The following is a 13805-nucleotide window of genomic DNA, read 5'->3' as shown; positions in this document are numbered from 1 at the left end:
CTTTGGGTCAAAAAGGTTCCCGACCCCTGGTTTATAGAGTGAGGAACAAGGACACAGAAATTAAATGTTGTAGCGAAATGAGTTCCTCTTTTTAATAGAGAATACAGAACAATTAGCTGAATAAATATGAATACACTTGCTTGTGATTCTTGTGATTCAGGTCTAAAATAATAATAATCATGACTTGACTCAAGTAGAAAAAAAATAAAAACAGTATTTAGAAGTAAATTAAATCCTAAAAAAATAGTTTATTTCAATTATTTTTTAAAGTGTGACCAATCAAAAAACATGGGATGAATCACCTCTCATAATGGTCACACGAAGTAATATGAATATGATAAATAAACAACACAGAAAATGCCACACTGATTAAAATTTATCAAAAAAGGCAGTCAACCTCCAACATTTTTAATATACTTGCTTGCTGGCTTGCTTAAAAATGTAGTTTGGGCGTGTATACCCGTCTCTAGAACTCAATGTTGTATTGATAACAACATAGTATTCCGATTATATTGCTTATTTAAAGTAAAAAATCCACTGCAAAATGACTTTCTTCAAATATTTTACCGATTGGAACCATTTAAAGTTGACCTGAAAATGTTTTATGTGCTACCCCGATTTTAGCTAACCTGCATTGGCTCCCTGTTAGCTTGAGATGTGATTTTGAAGTTCTGTTGGTAGTATACAAAATCATGGATGGACTTGCTCCCTCATGTCTTTCAGATTTAATTTTCCCCAATGTTCCGGTCCGGAGCCTTCGCTCTGAAAACACGAGTCTACCAGTGATCCCAAGAGCCAAGAAGAGATCCGCAGGTTGTAGAGCGTTCTCCATTCGGGCCCCGGTGCTGTGGAATGATCTGCCCCCCAAGATTCGATCTGCAACCTCAGTAGAAATGTTTAAATCTAAGCTTAAAACACACTTCTATTCTATAGCATATGAATAACCGATATTTTACGCTGACAATATCTGTGTAAAATGAAATGATCTGCATTTATATGGCGCTTTTCAAGTCAATTACTTCCCAAAGCTCTTTACAATGTGCTCCACATTTCCCAATAGCGGCCTTGCAGCCATGTAAGGCGCTAACCTGCTTATTGGTGGTATTAGGGGTTCAGTGTCTTACCCAAGGACACTTCGACATGTAACACGGACGAGCAGGGATTCGAACTGGGATCCCTTGATCCTAAGACGAGCGCTCTACCTCCTGAGCTACTGCCTGTGTATTATTTGACCTCATGTAGGTTTTAGATCAGGGGATGGTGTCATAATAGTCTGTGGTTTGAAATCATCTGTGGTCTGTGCAGCCCTTTAGGACTCTTTGTGATCAAGGGCTATTCAAATAAACATGACTTGACTTGACAACATTATTTTCTATTTGTGGCATTCTGGTGAAAACACGGTGTTCCAGAGGTATTGAGAACATCTAGACACAGAAAACTTTTGACAATTACTAAAGAATATTCTCTAGGTTCTTATACTTGATGACATGTCGAACGATGTTCAATGTGGGCACACGAAAATCATAACAACAGATAAATGTTTCTCAAAAACACAATAATACTGTTGAGACATTTGGAGGGCCATGGTCCTCTTTTAGTGATAAAAATGACAATACAAATACAAATATGGCAGAAAGGTCAGTCCCTCCAGATTCACACAACTCAAACAGGTCATGAACGGTACAAATATGCTTTACCAAAAAGTAACAGTTCAAATACTGGACCGTGTCATAACAAAACACTGTTTTTGGCACTTGTATTGAAAACATGAGTTGACGTCAATAAACGATTTTCCAGTGTGATGGTTGTTCGCATGTTTTCTCAGCGTCCCCGCAAAAACGGTTGTAAGTGGTTTTGGGGTTGAAGCCGAGTATTTCACGCTCTTCGTGGATGCGGAAGGAGAAAGTTGAAACAGACGTTCCAATGAAGAATCTGGATTAAAAAAAAGTATAAGGTTGAAACAAAATAATAAGTCAGTTGACAGTGTCGGACAAACTGGTTCTTGTGGTAAAAGTTAATTTAAGAAGATTCAGAGTAGCAGGTGATTCATTGTGTTCATGTTAACAGTTCGGCTCAATTCCAGTAATTTCCTCTCTCTTACCCACTTGATCTTGTTTATCTTATTCCTCCCTCTTGCAATTGTTTGGCGAAATGACACATGACATATGACACAATTGTTCATTTCTTTTTTGGGGGGGTTCTTCTTTGAATTTCACTTTATTCAAACAGGTTTCAACTACAAATTTTAGTGCTTAACTTGCTAACCCACAAAATAGGTTGCCAAACGAATACTGCGCTTTACTCTTGTTATTCTTCCTCATTTTCATGGCACCACTATCATTTTCTCTGTCTCGCAGTGCCCTCAGTAAGAATTTACAAACGCAACACAACATAAACACATATAATTGGTACATACCCTACCATGGTTACTTTCAACTGGTTGGTAACTGTTGCGCACACTCGCATTGTAAGTGGTGATGGGATAATGTCAGAAGCCGCGAGTGATTTTATCATGCACAATAGCCGTTTAGGTGGGAGGGTGCCCTCATGAAGGTGGCTGGTGGTTGGCGGCACACATGCTGTCGGATGCAGCCATAAAACTGGAAAAAGTATGACGAATGACATCCACACAAATGCCGACTGAGTAAGACGCCACTGGTAAGGAGCTGATTAAATCAATTTTTTGCCACTTCCTTGGGGTACTCACACTGCCACAATCGTTATTATTTGGTCTAATGATTGCTTGTGAATTTGCCTATCGTTGCAAACAAGTAAACAATGTACTGGTAGCTTACGTGTTGAAAGATTTTATACATTTGACTATAACGGAATTTATCAAATTAACTACAAAATAAGTACATGTACTCAGTTTGATGTAGTAGAAAGATTCACTGACTGTTTTTCTTCAAGGTACATTAGAAGGTTAGGCTGTCTGGAATGCGTCAGACGTCTTTTGATAACAGAATTCCTTTGAATGCTGACGGGAGAACGCCAGACGCACAAGGACAAACATCCGCGACGCCCTTCAGCGAGCCGGCGGAGCGCCCATCGGAGGAAGAGTCAGCACGCCCATGGGAGGAGTCAGCACACCCATGCGGGGTGGCCGATGCCCCAACGTGTCAAAAAGACGGAAAACGCAAAGAGAGAGAGACGGGGGATCAGATCGGAGACGAGAGATGGGAGGCTCGACGAAGACTAATTAGACTAATTCGACAATAATTTGGCTAAATTCGATGGAATTCACTTAATAAATACTTTAAGAAAATAAATCTGCCCCCATGTGAAAATGCCGACTATCTTTGTTCATGTTCCCATTAAGAAACGAGCACGCATTGTTAGGAGAATACATTTTGTGTTTGGTTAATGGAGTCAGATAACTAATTCGAACAATTTTGGTAAACGCTACATTTGTAATATAGTTTAATTCCTAATGTCCACATCCTTGTTTAGAGTGATGCATTTTGGGAAATGTAGAATAGCTGATACTGGTTGTTTTTTGGAATTATTGAAATCATGCCCAATGGTTATGCAAATGATTATGTAAAATGCTGTTGTGGCTAATCACTCAAGTGCATTATATATTTTATCTACAGTATATACTGGTCCTTAATTTGTGTTTTCAATAAATTCATAGCTCATATATCATTTCTATCTATATGGATGCAATTATTTATATTTGTATTTATCTATATGTATATTTAAATCAAACAATTATAGCATTATTTAAGTCTCCACCTACAAGTTTATGACATATCAAATGTGTACATGGAACTAAAATGATCTACCTATTGGAAACCTTTTGAGTTGTTTCTGACGCTTGCTCACTTGGCTCCCCCCTTTTCAGAGGGGGAAAACAGTCAAAGCTAAACAGTAATGCTGAAGGGGGTGTGGCTAGGGAGAAGCTAGGGTGCTCCTGAACTGACTTTGTGAACCAGGCTTGTGTCACTCACTATTCTATGTTTCTATGTTTTTCGGATGATTCGGACTTTCTAACCCTCATTGTGAACACACTTTGCTAGAATAAGGAGTAAACTATAGGAGAAGAGGGAGGAATGGAATTTAGCCTTTGTGTTACACGTGGACTAAATTTGGTCTGTTGCAGACTTTATTTAGTCCGGGACTGAATGTCTAAAATTGACTTGTGTTCAGCCAATTCAATGTGATCCAAATTTCCTCTCAAAATAATCATTGTCATGTGTTTCCTAGGGCAGCACGGCGGGGCAGTGGTTAGCGCTTGTCTGGCACTGTTCTGAGGGCATGAGATCAAACCTGCTGTGTGGAGTTTGCATGTACTCCTCATGCTTGCGTGGGTTTACTCCGGGCACTCTGGTTTCCTCCCACATTCCAAAAACATGCATTTTAGGTCAATTGGCCGGTCCAAATTGTCCCTAGGTGTGAATGAGCGAGCAAATTGTCTATGTGTGCCCTGCGACTGGCTGGCAACCATTTCAGGGTGTCCCCTGCCCACTGCCCGAAGATAGCTGGGATGGGCTCCAGCACCCCTGTAACCCTACTGAGGATAAGCGGTGCAGATAATGGATGGATGTCTTATGCAACGTGGTAAATATTTAGTCCAAAAAGGGTGTATTTCCCACATCCTGAGGGCGGCAGTAGCTCAGGAGGTAGAGTGCTCGTCTTGGGATCAAGAGATTGCAGTTCGAATCCCGGCTCCTCCGTGTTACATGTCGAAGTGTCCTTGGGTAAGACACTGAACCCCTAATGCCCCCAATAAGCACGGCCGCTATTGGGAAATGTGAAGCACACTGTAAAGCGCTTTGGGAAGTCTTGACTTGAAAAGCGCTATATAAATGCAGATCATTTCATTTAATTTCATCTTGAACTATTAATATTTCAGCTTTCCCTTTTCAACTAAATAACATATTTTGGTCAAAACTTGACCACTTGTTAAAGTATTTTCAGCCAGTTTTGGCTGAATGGGAATCTACGACGATTGATTGATTATTGAAGAGCCAATTAAAAGTATCCCTGGTTACTTGTTGAGGCCATAAAAGGACTTCCAAGATCATAGATAAATGCGCTGGATCAATGAAAATGTGTCTCTTTATTCTTACGTTCGAGTTTGTGTTTTTTCTTTGATATGGATGTTGGTTCCTAATAGTGTTCGAGAGAAATCTTGCTGGAGAAAAAAAAATCAAAGCTTGATTTGAGCCATAGCTTTAGAGGGCAATATTTCTAGCCGTTTCCTTCTTACTCCCCCTTGACTTGTAACTGATTGTATCTGTTAACCTCACATGTCAACAAGTCATGTTTATGTTGCACACAAGAAGGTGTAGAGGGATTGCCCCTTGCTTTATCAGGCTGAAAAAACACAAGTGTCTGGAATATCCCAAGATTGGCAACTGATAATAGCACAATACACTCCAAGAGTCCTATTGATTAGAGGTTGACCAATTACCCGGCAGGCCGATTATACGCACGGATATTTGGGGGTTTTACGTATGTCAATATTTTCATATATTCAAAAAGCCCATCCATCCATTATCCGCACCGCTTATCCTCAGTAGGGCCGTGGGGGGGCTGGAGCCCATCCCAGCTGTCCTCGGGCAGTGGGCAGGGGACCCCCTGAACTGGTTGCCACCCAGTCACAAGGCACACAGAGACAGACAATTCGCTCGCTCATTCACACCTGGGGACAATGTGGACCAGCCAATAAACCTGATATGCATGTTTTTGGAATGTGGGAGGGAACTGGAATGCCCAGAGGAAAACAGCGCAAGCACAGGGAGAACATGCAAACTCCACACAGGAAAGTTTGATCCTATGACCTCAGAACTGTGCCGCACACGCCCTGATATTCAACAGGCCGATTTTATTTATTTAAAAGAAGCCGAGCCTCTCCTTCCCTCTCTTCTTCTGTCCTGCCTTCAGCCTGGGACGCTACTCACGACGCGCCTTCTGATTGGATAAGCGAGCAGGGGCAGGGCCACTGAAGCAGAAACTGTTCCCACTTCGCATTTACACATTGCACACCTGAGCAAGAGTACAGACGTGTAGAAAATAAACACAAAAAGACTGAGACAAAAATGTGATAAACGTTCCAGTGCTCTACATCTAATGACTATTACTAACGTTAAAGAGGCAGGAGAAACATATCAGAGCGGAGTAAGCGTATAGCAAAAAAGTGTAGTTAACTCATTTTAGGAAAGCATGTTCAGGTGAAGACTGATACATTAGATCTTATCTTAACATTAGTTTGTTAACTAGGCATGTGTGTTAATTATTTAGAGAGAATAAAAAGCATGCTAACGTGGAAGGCTAAGTGATTAGCTGTTTCCATAACATTAGTTCTTCAATATAGCTCTAACAGCAGTGCTCACACTTTCAATTTGCGAGCTCCGTTGATATTTTGATTGCTTTTTGCAATAATCATTTTACTCTTACATTTTTGTGCAATTTTTATTTCATTTCATTTTATTTACTAATACTTTATAAATTCCCGGAAGTTAATTTTTATTTTACTCTACTAGAGTGATACTGCCAGGCCTAAGAATGTCCTGCCCTTTTTGTTTTAAGTTGATTTAAGTCATATTGACTGTATTTACATTTCTACTTATTTATTGTAAAAAAAAAAATCACGAAGCTATATAAGGTTTAAGTTATATTTAATGTTATAACAAATATATATTTTTCTTTTTACAATACTAAAAAAAATCGTACGCCAATTTTTAAGGTTTTACAGCAAATGAATGTCCACTAAAAATACCGGTTATCTGCCTCCTCTTTATACTAATAATCGATATCAGCCCTGAAAAACCCATATCGGTCTATCCTTACTATTGATGGCCAGTTTACCTTGCATGGGCACAAATCCACTGATCGATGATAGCGACACCCCCGTCTTTAAAAAGCTCTAGGTCCTCGGTGGACGGTTTGTATCGCACCATTTCGGGCAACAACCTCTTTAGCTCCTCCAGTTCTGTTGGAGGACGCAGAATCGAATGAGGTTATCTTCCAGGATATGTTCTAATTTCAAAGGTGACTCACTTTTAAAATAAAAACAACAATGTACATTTGACTCCACTTGTGCATTTTTAATGAGCTACGTTACCTTCCTCGTCTGCGTCGGTTGCAACAAAGACTTTATCCAGATTGTGCTTCTTCATTAGTTTTCGTATTTTTTTGACTGCCCCCTTGAGGCTAGGTACGTCCTCCCGGTGACCCCAGATGAAATCCCTCCTCCGCAAGTGGACCCCGAGGTATGGGCCGCCTATAGCAGAACCCAGTTTGACCTGAAAAATTTAAATTTGGAAATTGTTATTACCATTACTCCACAGACTTCCCAAATGTCCACTTACTTTCTGGTAAGCAAATATGGACATGTCATATTGGTTACCTCATTCCTTCCACTTCTTGTTTCTCTCAATTTTCATTCTAGTTCAATTGATTAAATGTAATGACCAAATTTGGTAGATCCAAGAACTTCAAAAATATATATGGTGTGACTCAATTCTACTAGTTTGTGTTCTAAAGAGGATTTAAGCTGATTATTGGTTTTTATACTAGCTAGCCATTAAAGTAGCACAGCAAAGAACACGCTCTTACCCAATTGGCCCCAAATGTTACCTATCTTATATTTCCCATTATAGACATTTTAAATATAACTATTTTCTCTATTAAATAAAATAAAAATATTCTTGAAACAGGTCAACTTATTTTGTATGGAAGATGGAAATTAGTCGTTCTTACTTTTTTTTTTTTAACTAAAAAAACAATTTATAATTTTGCGAAATCGAAAATTAAAAAGGCAACATTTTTGCCAATGAGTTAATATAATTTTTTTATTATTTTTAGAATTACTTAATTTATTTCACGAGACAAAAGTTACCATTTTATTAAAATAATAATACTTGGAAATAAAGACAGTTGTCCGGGTTAAATAGTTTTACTGCTAAGAACACAAATTAAAAATATAAAAAATCAGAACGAACACATAAAATAAAAAAACATTTTCTGCTAACGGAGTAATATAGTAAAATAAAATAAAAATAACTAAAAATCACACATTTTGCATATAAGTAAAGATTTTTTTCCTCAGAAAATTTCCTCCTATTATTTTAAGTATTACTTATCTTATTTTACCACAGAAAATTCACATTTTATTAAAATAAGAATACTTAAACAACTTAAAAATGCACAATTTTCTAAATATATGTTTTGTACCTCCTAAGAAACTGAATTTTACAAATAAGGGGAAAAACACATATAATAAAGATAATTTAATAATAGAGTAAATGTAAAAAATAAAACTTGAAGGCATTTTTTTTGCCAATAACTCTAAAAGTCTATTTTTATTATTTTAGGAATTACTTATCTTATTCTACCCACCAAAAGTTAACATATTTTTAAAATAAGAATATGTAAACTTCTTAAAGGTGGGGGGCATCGTTTGAATTGTCTTTAAGAAGTTGAAAGTACAATTGTTTCCATTAAATATGTGTTAACAATGCCCAATTGAGTTCAAAGAGCCTTAATGTTTTTCCCCACCGCGCCCATTTTATTTTATCTTACTTTTGTCATCAGTGTTCCGGCCATGGAGCGCATTACGTTGAAGGAAAGGAGGCTCGGGGTGGGGGAGAGTGATTTCACGAGCACGCTCGCAGTTTTCTTTTTTTTTTTGTTTTGTTTATTATTCTAGGATTAAAATTGTGAAAGTAAGAAAAGGAATGCATCAAATACTGCCAACCCAAATCCCCCAAAAGATGAAGAAACGTAAAAGTTTATTCAAGCGCGTCTAAGACAATTACGTCCATGCAACAAAAACTGCATTGAGAATTTCAGCCAGAAGATGGCAGCAGCTAGTAAAATATTTTAAAGGCATACATTTCTAGATATATTTTTCTATCTACTAGGAAAAAGAAAAAAACATAAAACTAGGGAAAATACTACTACAGAGGTAGTACAAAAGAAATACTGCAAAAATACGAGAGCGATACTACAAAAATGCTACTACGAAAATACGACAAAAATAAAACTACAGCAATACTTTACTACAGAAATACTACAGGTGAACATCAACAAGTCTACTATGAAAATACTACAAAAGACAGCACAAATAGTACAAAAATACGGAAAAAAATAATAATAATGTATTTCTACAAAAACACCCAAATCATTAAAGTACTGTAATACAACAAAAATACTACAGAAATACTACTACGGAAAAACTAACAAAAAACTATAAAAATAGTACAAAAATAAAACCAGAGTAATACTACAAAAATACTACTGAACTTCAACCGAAAATCTGACTAAAGAAATACAAAAAAAAAAACTTTTAAAAAGGGCTTTGAAAACTAAATGAAATTAAATGATATGATCTGCATTTATATAGCGCTTTTCAAGTCAAGACTTCCCAAAGCGCTTAACATTGTGCTTCACATTTCCCAATAGCGGCCGTGCAGCCATGTAAGGCGCTAACCTGCTTATTGGGGGTATTAGGGGTTCAATGTCTTACCCAAGGACACTTCGACATGTAACATGGGATTCGAACTGAGATCTCTTGATCCCAAGACAAGCGCTCTACCTCCTGAGCCACTGCCGCCCCATAACAAATGGAGTGCTTGAAACAGGGAATTTATATATGATTTTGCTTTAGTTGTGATTTTTTTCAAGATCAATTTGATGAGAATAATCTAGTTCAAAAGAACTATACCATGCAAATGCCTGCATGGATATTTATTCCCAGATAAAAAAAATCGGCTCTTTGGACAAAACTTTTGAACCGGATGCAACCCCGACTCCAAATTATTGCCCACCCCAGGAGTAGAACATGGAATGAGTCCTAGTCGGTATGCAAATGATCAAGTAATAAGGGGCCCAATATCTAATTTTGCTAGGGGCCCCATGAAGGCTCGGGCCGGCCCTGCTGACTCACCTTCATGCGAGTCCAGTCTTCATTGTAAACCGTGTGGTCGCCATCATCTGTCGAGTTGAGGTACTTTGCTCTAAACTCGTCTCCAATGAGCCGCAAGTGTTTGGCAAACACCATACTGCGGCGGCTCTATGGTCAAGAAACAATACATGTAAAAAAGGTTATTGTATATGTCAAGCTTCTTGTAATGTAACAAAAATTTGGGGCTTACATTCCAATAATCCTTTCCCGCATAGTGATCATGGAGAAGTGTCTCCGCTCGGTCAAGCATTACTGAGCTGCAGATAAGTAAAGAACAAGTTAGACTTCTTATAAATGCCATCTTTATCGGCAAGCAAAAAAAGCCTGGTCAGAAAATTGAGTAAAAATATAATTAAAAACAGTCGATTATTTTTAATTTAAAATCCTGTCCAAATGGCACATGACTTTGCTCCCTTAAAATATTTTTAAATGTCTATTTTTAAGGGACAGTGTGTATTAGTTGACTACTATGTGTATTGTGTAGTTCAACTGAAAACAAGTACTAAAAAGCACAGGGAGGAATACTAACTACAGAGACTCAAAGTGACCACAAAGCACCATTTTTCATCTTTTTTTGCCTAGTCTTTAGCAAAGTTTTGAATTTATGACTAGCCGTAGCAGCAATATGACGGACAATTATGTCAGCCCCCTCTAGGTAAGACTTGGGTTATGTAAAATAATTGCAATTACTCGACCTACAAATATTTTTTAATGCACATTCATTTGCTTAATTATCATATTCTTTCTTCTCAGTTAATTGAGGGTTTGTTTTTACTAAGATGTGTCGCTAAATATCACACATTGTTCCTTCAAAGCTTTCTCCATTATTCATATTACCCAATACGGTTACCACCACAGCATCCAATTAGATGCTCAATAAGATTAATAGCAAATAAAATATTTTACAATTATTACTTTTATTTGACACTACTAGTTTTTTAAATTTGTAAAAGCTGATTTTTTCCAGATAATGACACATTGTTGTACTCTAAAAAAGAACTCACGTCACTGTAATGTTCTTTTGAAGAATTGGGACCATGATGGAGGCATGACCTTGGGCTGACAAACAGGTTACGTTTCGAGCTCTCGTCTCTTCGTATCCCCAAAACCAGCCCCTTTGAAACAGGTCGAAAAAAAGGAGGAAGAATTGTAACAAAATTTAACACAGAGATGATCGTTGTCATTTGCTTTTCGAGCATCACATGTATGTTATTGTTAAAAATCTCTGTGTTACCTGTAGTAGCCTTGCTTGTCTTTGTTGTACATCAATTTTTCAATGCAGGGCCGCTCGTCAACCTTTTCCTCCCATTTCCCATCAGTCCATCCCTCCGCATAATTTTGCAGGACTACGACCTGATCAATGAACGGACCTCCATTTTCTAGAGCCGAAATAAATAGTTTGTAATGTGAAATGCTACACAGGATTGTAAAAGCTTGTCCTATCAAATTTATTTAAAATAGATCACAAAAGGTACCGTATATGTGTGATTTGACTAAAGCTCACCAGCAATGAATTCCTCATACTCTATCACAGGGATGTTGGCCTGCAGGCTGGTGAGGCTGAAGAACTCTCCCCAAGGGATGCGGATCTGATGGAGGTTGGGGCTCTGCCAGTGGTACATGCGACCCCAGGGGGGAAGCACGAGGACCCAGTCGTCACCGTTCTTCCTCAGAGATTTAACAAGGGTTGCAACGCGTATAAAAACATCCCGCCGCAGGTTGAAACCCTCTGGAGGGTTCACATCGTACAAAAGGTATCTTGGACACAGCAAAGCAAGTGATGAAAGTGTGATTATATTCACATACAATGAACACTTTGAATTTAGACACATTTAATGCACTTTTAAGAAGTTTCAAAACGTTCTGACTTTCTTGTTGAATAGTTAACCCTGTCGGATAGTTTTTTTACATCTGTTCTTGTGTATACAATATTTGTTTCCAGGGTTGGGTAGAGTTATTTTAACTGGATTACTTTCAATTACTTTTGGATTACTCCAATACCAAATATGCTAATAAAAGACAAAATAAACTAAATATGAATAAAATTATGACTCACAACACGTGGTAACCTTTCTCTCCTGGCTTTGATCTCTTTGATCTCCGGCAAAACTAACATAAAATGCGACAGAAACAAAATGAAAATAAATCCAAACAGCTTGCCAAAATCATTTTTGCCGTTCCATGTATTCCGTTACTCCCCAAGCCTGCACAAAATTTATTAATTTTGTTCAAATTTAGTTACTTTTGTCTTTTATTAGCATATTTGGTATTGGAGTAATCCAAAAGTAATTAAAAGTAATCCAGTTAAAGTAACCCTACCCAACCCTGTTTGTTTCATACCGAGATAGATTATAGTGCATCAAAGTGACTCTGGACTGACATAAAAAACAAAAGGCGATTTTTTTTTCTACAAAGAGCAAGAGAAATCTTAAATGTAAGGTTGTTTTGTTTTGTTGTTTTATACAGAGCAAATCTAAACGCAGAAGGCAATGGCGCATAGTTATGATGTCATTAAAGCGACAAGGATAACTGTTCGCTCTGTTCGGGCAGTTGAATATATAATATCGCTTCCAAAATGTAACAACATTTACAACTAGACCGCCAAATTTTGTTAAAAGCCAGAGCCCTTTAGAAAACTAAATAAAAGAGCTCTGCTTTAAAACTAGATGGGTTATTCTTCCAAAGATCCTTAAATACTGAAATTTTCAAACGGGGTTTTGTGACGGCATAACCCAAGTATGACTTTCGGTGTAATTCTAACCATATTTTGGATAACAACTTGGGATGTCTACGAGTCCCCCAAATCAGTAGGCACCACACAATGATTAAACCAATTTTCCAAATCAGTCCATCATTTTTAACATTAGCAAAAGCAGCTAGCATAACAGAACATGTCATTATTCTCACCGTAGGTCCCTAGCGGCGGCGACGGGTACAGAAGGCGTATTGCTTGCACTAAAAACGTCCTCCTTATTCGGCGTTTCAATCCCTGCAGCCAAATTAGAAAAACTAAATATCCAAAGAGAACATATAACGGCAAAAGATAAACAGGTTTCTCTGAACGCCATATTTTCTGAGAAGGGACGCACTTCCGGAGGTAGAAAAAGCGTTCGTGGGTTGCCTTGACAACCGTTTATATTTTACTAATAAACTTTTAAATTCCCAATTTTGATAGTAAAACGTAAAGCTTTATTGACATGGACATAATTTCCATGCTGTGCATTTCATAACGCTTTCTTTTGTGACTCATTACCATTTTAGATAGAAAGCAAAAGAATGAGGAGTTTGTTAGTAAATGTTTTGATTCCACAATGGTATTTTGCAGAAGTGTCGTTGGCTTTGTTTTTCATTTCCTATACTGTAATTTGATTGTTTTAAATTTGGTCCAGTTTGTTGTCATACATTCTCCGCTAGGGGACGCTTCGACACAACACATGTGTAAACATAATAGATGGTTAGATAGATAGATAGATAGATAGATAGATAGATAGATAGATAGATAGATAGATAGATAGATAGATAGATAGATAGATAGATAGATAGATAGATAGATAGATAGATAGATAGATAGATAGATAGATAGATAGATAGATAGATAGATAGATAGATAGACAGATAGATAGATAGATAGATAGATAGATAGATAGATAGATAGATAGATAGATAGATAGATAGATAGATAGATAGATAGATAGATAGATAGATAGATAGATACTTTATTCATCCCCGAAGGGAAATTCACATTTCCAGCAGCATCCCTGAGCTGAGAACTGTACAATAATAAAGCCAAAAGAATGCAATATACAAATACCCAGTGTGACGTGCAAATGCCCACTGTTCTAGTTAAGCACGAGATGAGTACGTCTTTTCTGAGTTTGAATCGTCCCTACAC

At 37.5% G+C, this 13805-nt stretch overlaps 1 protein-coding gene across 1 annotated transcript; it reads right to left on the bottom strand.

Annotated features, from left to right (window-relative positions):
* Positions 1–60: 60 nt before the first annotated feature.
* On the bottom strand, positions 61–13027 carry pofut2 (protein O-fucosyltransferase 2). The gene is made up of 9 exons (XM_088352635.1): positions 12821–13027; positions 11418–11671; positions 11148–11292; positions 10918–11028; positions 10104–10170; positions 9896–10021; positions 7070–7250; positions 6814–6937; positions 61–1932 (listed from the first exon to the last, which is right to left on the bottom strand). Exons 1-9 carry the CDS (start codon positions 12979–12981, stop codon positions 1779–1781), a joined length of 1323 nt encoding a protein of 440 aa, XP_088208761.1. The 5' UTR covers positions 12982–13027; the 3' UTR covers positions 61–1778.
* Between the last annotated feature and the right edge of the window lie 778 nt (positions 13028–13805).

The sequence above is a fragment of the Urocampus carinirostris genome, chromosome 14 (genome assembly GCF_059441175.1).
Source record: "Urocampus carinirostris isolate Australia breed hairy pipefish chromosome 14, RoL_Ucar_1.0, whole genome shotgun sequence".
Taxonomy (NCBI): Eukaryota; Metazoa; Chordata; class Actinopteri; order Syngnathiformes; family Syngnathidae; genus Urocampus; species Urocampus carinirostris.
Note: the sequence above shows the minus strand (reverse complement) of the source record. Positions and strands in the feature narration are given on the sequence as shown.

What these genes read in the sequence shown, in the direction of transcription:
- pofut2 (XM_088352635.1), bottom strand. Translation starts at nt 12,981, where the DNA reads ATGGCGTTCAGAGAAACCTGTTTATCTTTTGCCGTTATATGTTCTCTT. An exon ending in GACAAGCAAGGCTACTACAG is followed by an intron (nt 11,029 to 11,147) that starts GTAACACAGAGA and finishes CCTGTTTCAAAG; the next exon opens with GGGCTGGTTTTGGGGATACG. An exon ending in TGGATTTGTGCCCATGCAAG is followed by an intron (nt 1,933 to 6,813) that starts GTAAACTGGCCA and finishes TTTTTAATCCAG; the next exon opens with ATTCTTCATTGGAACGTCTG.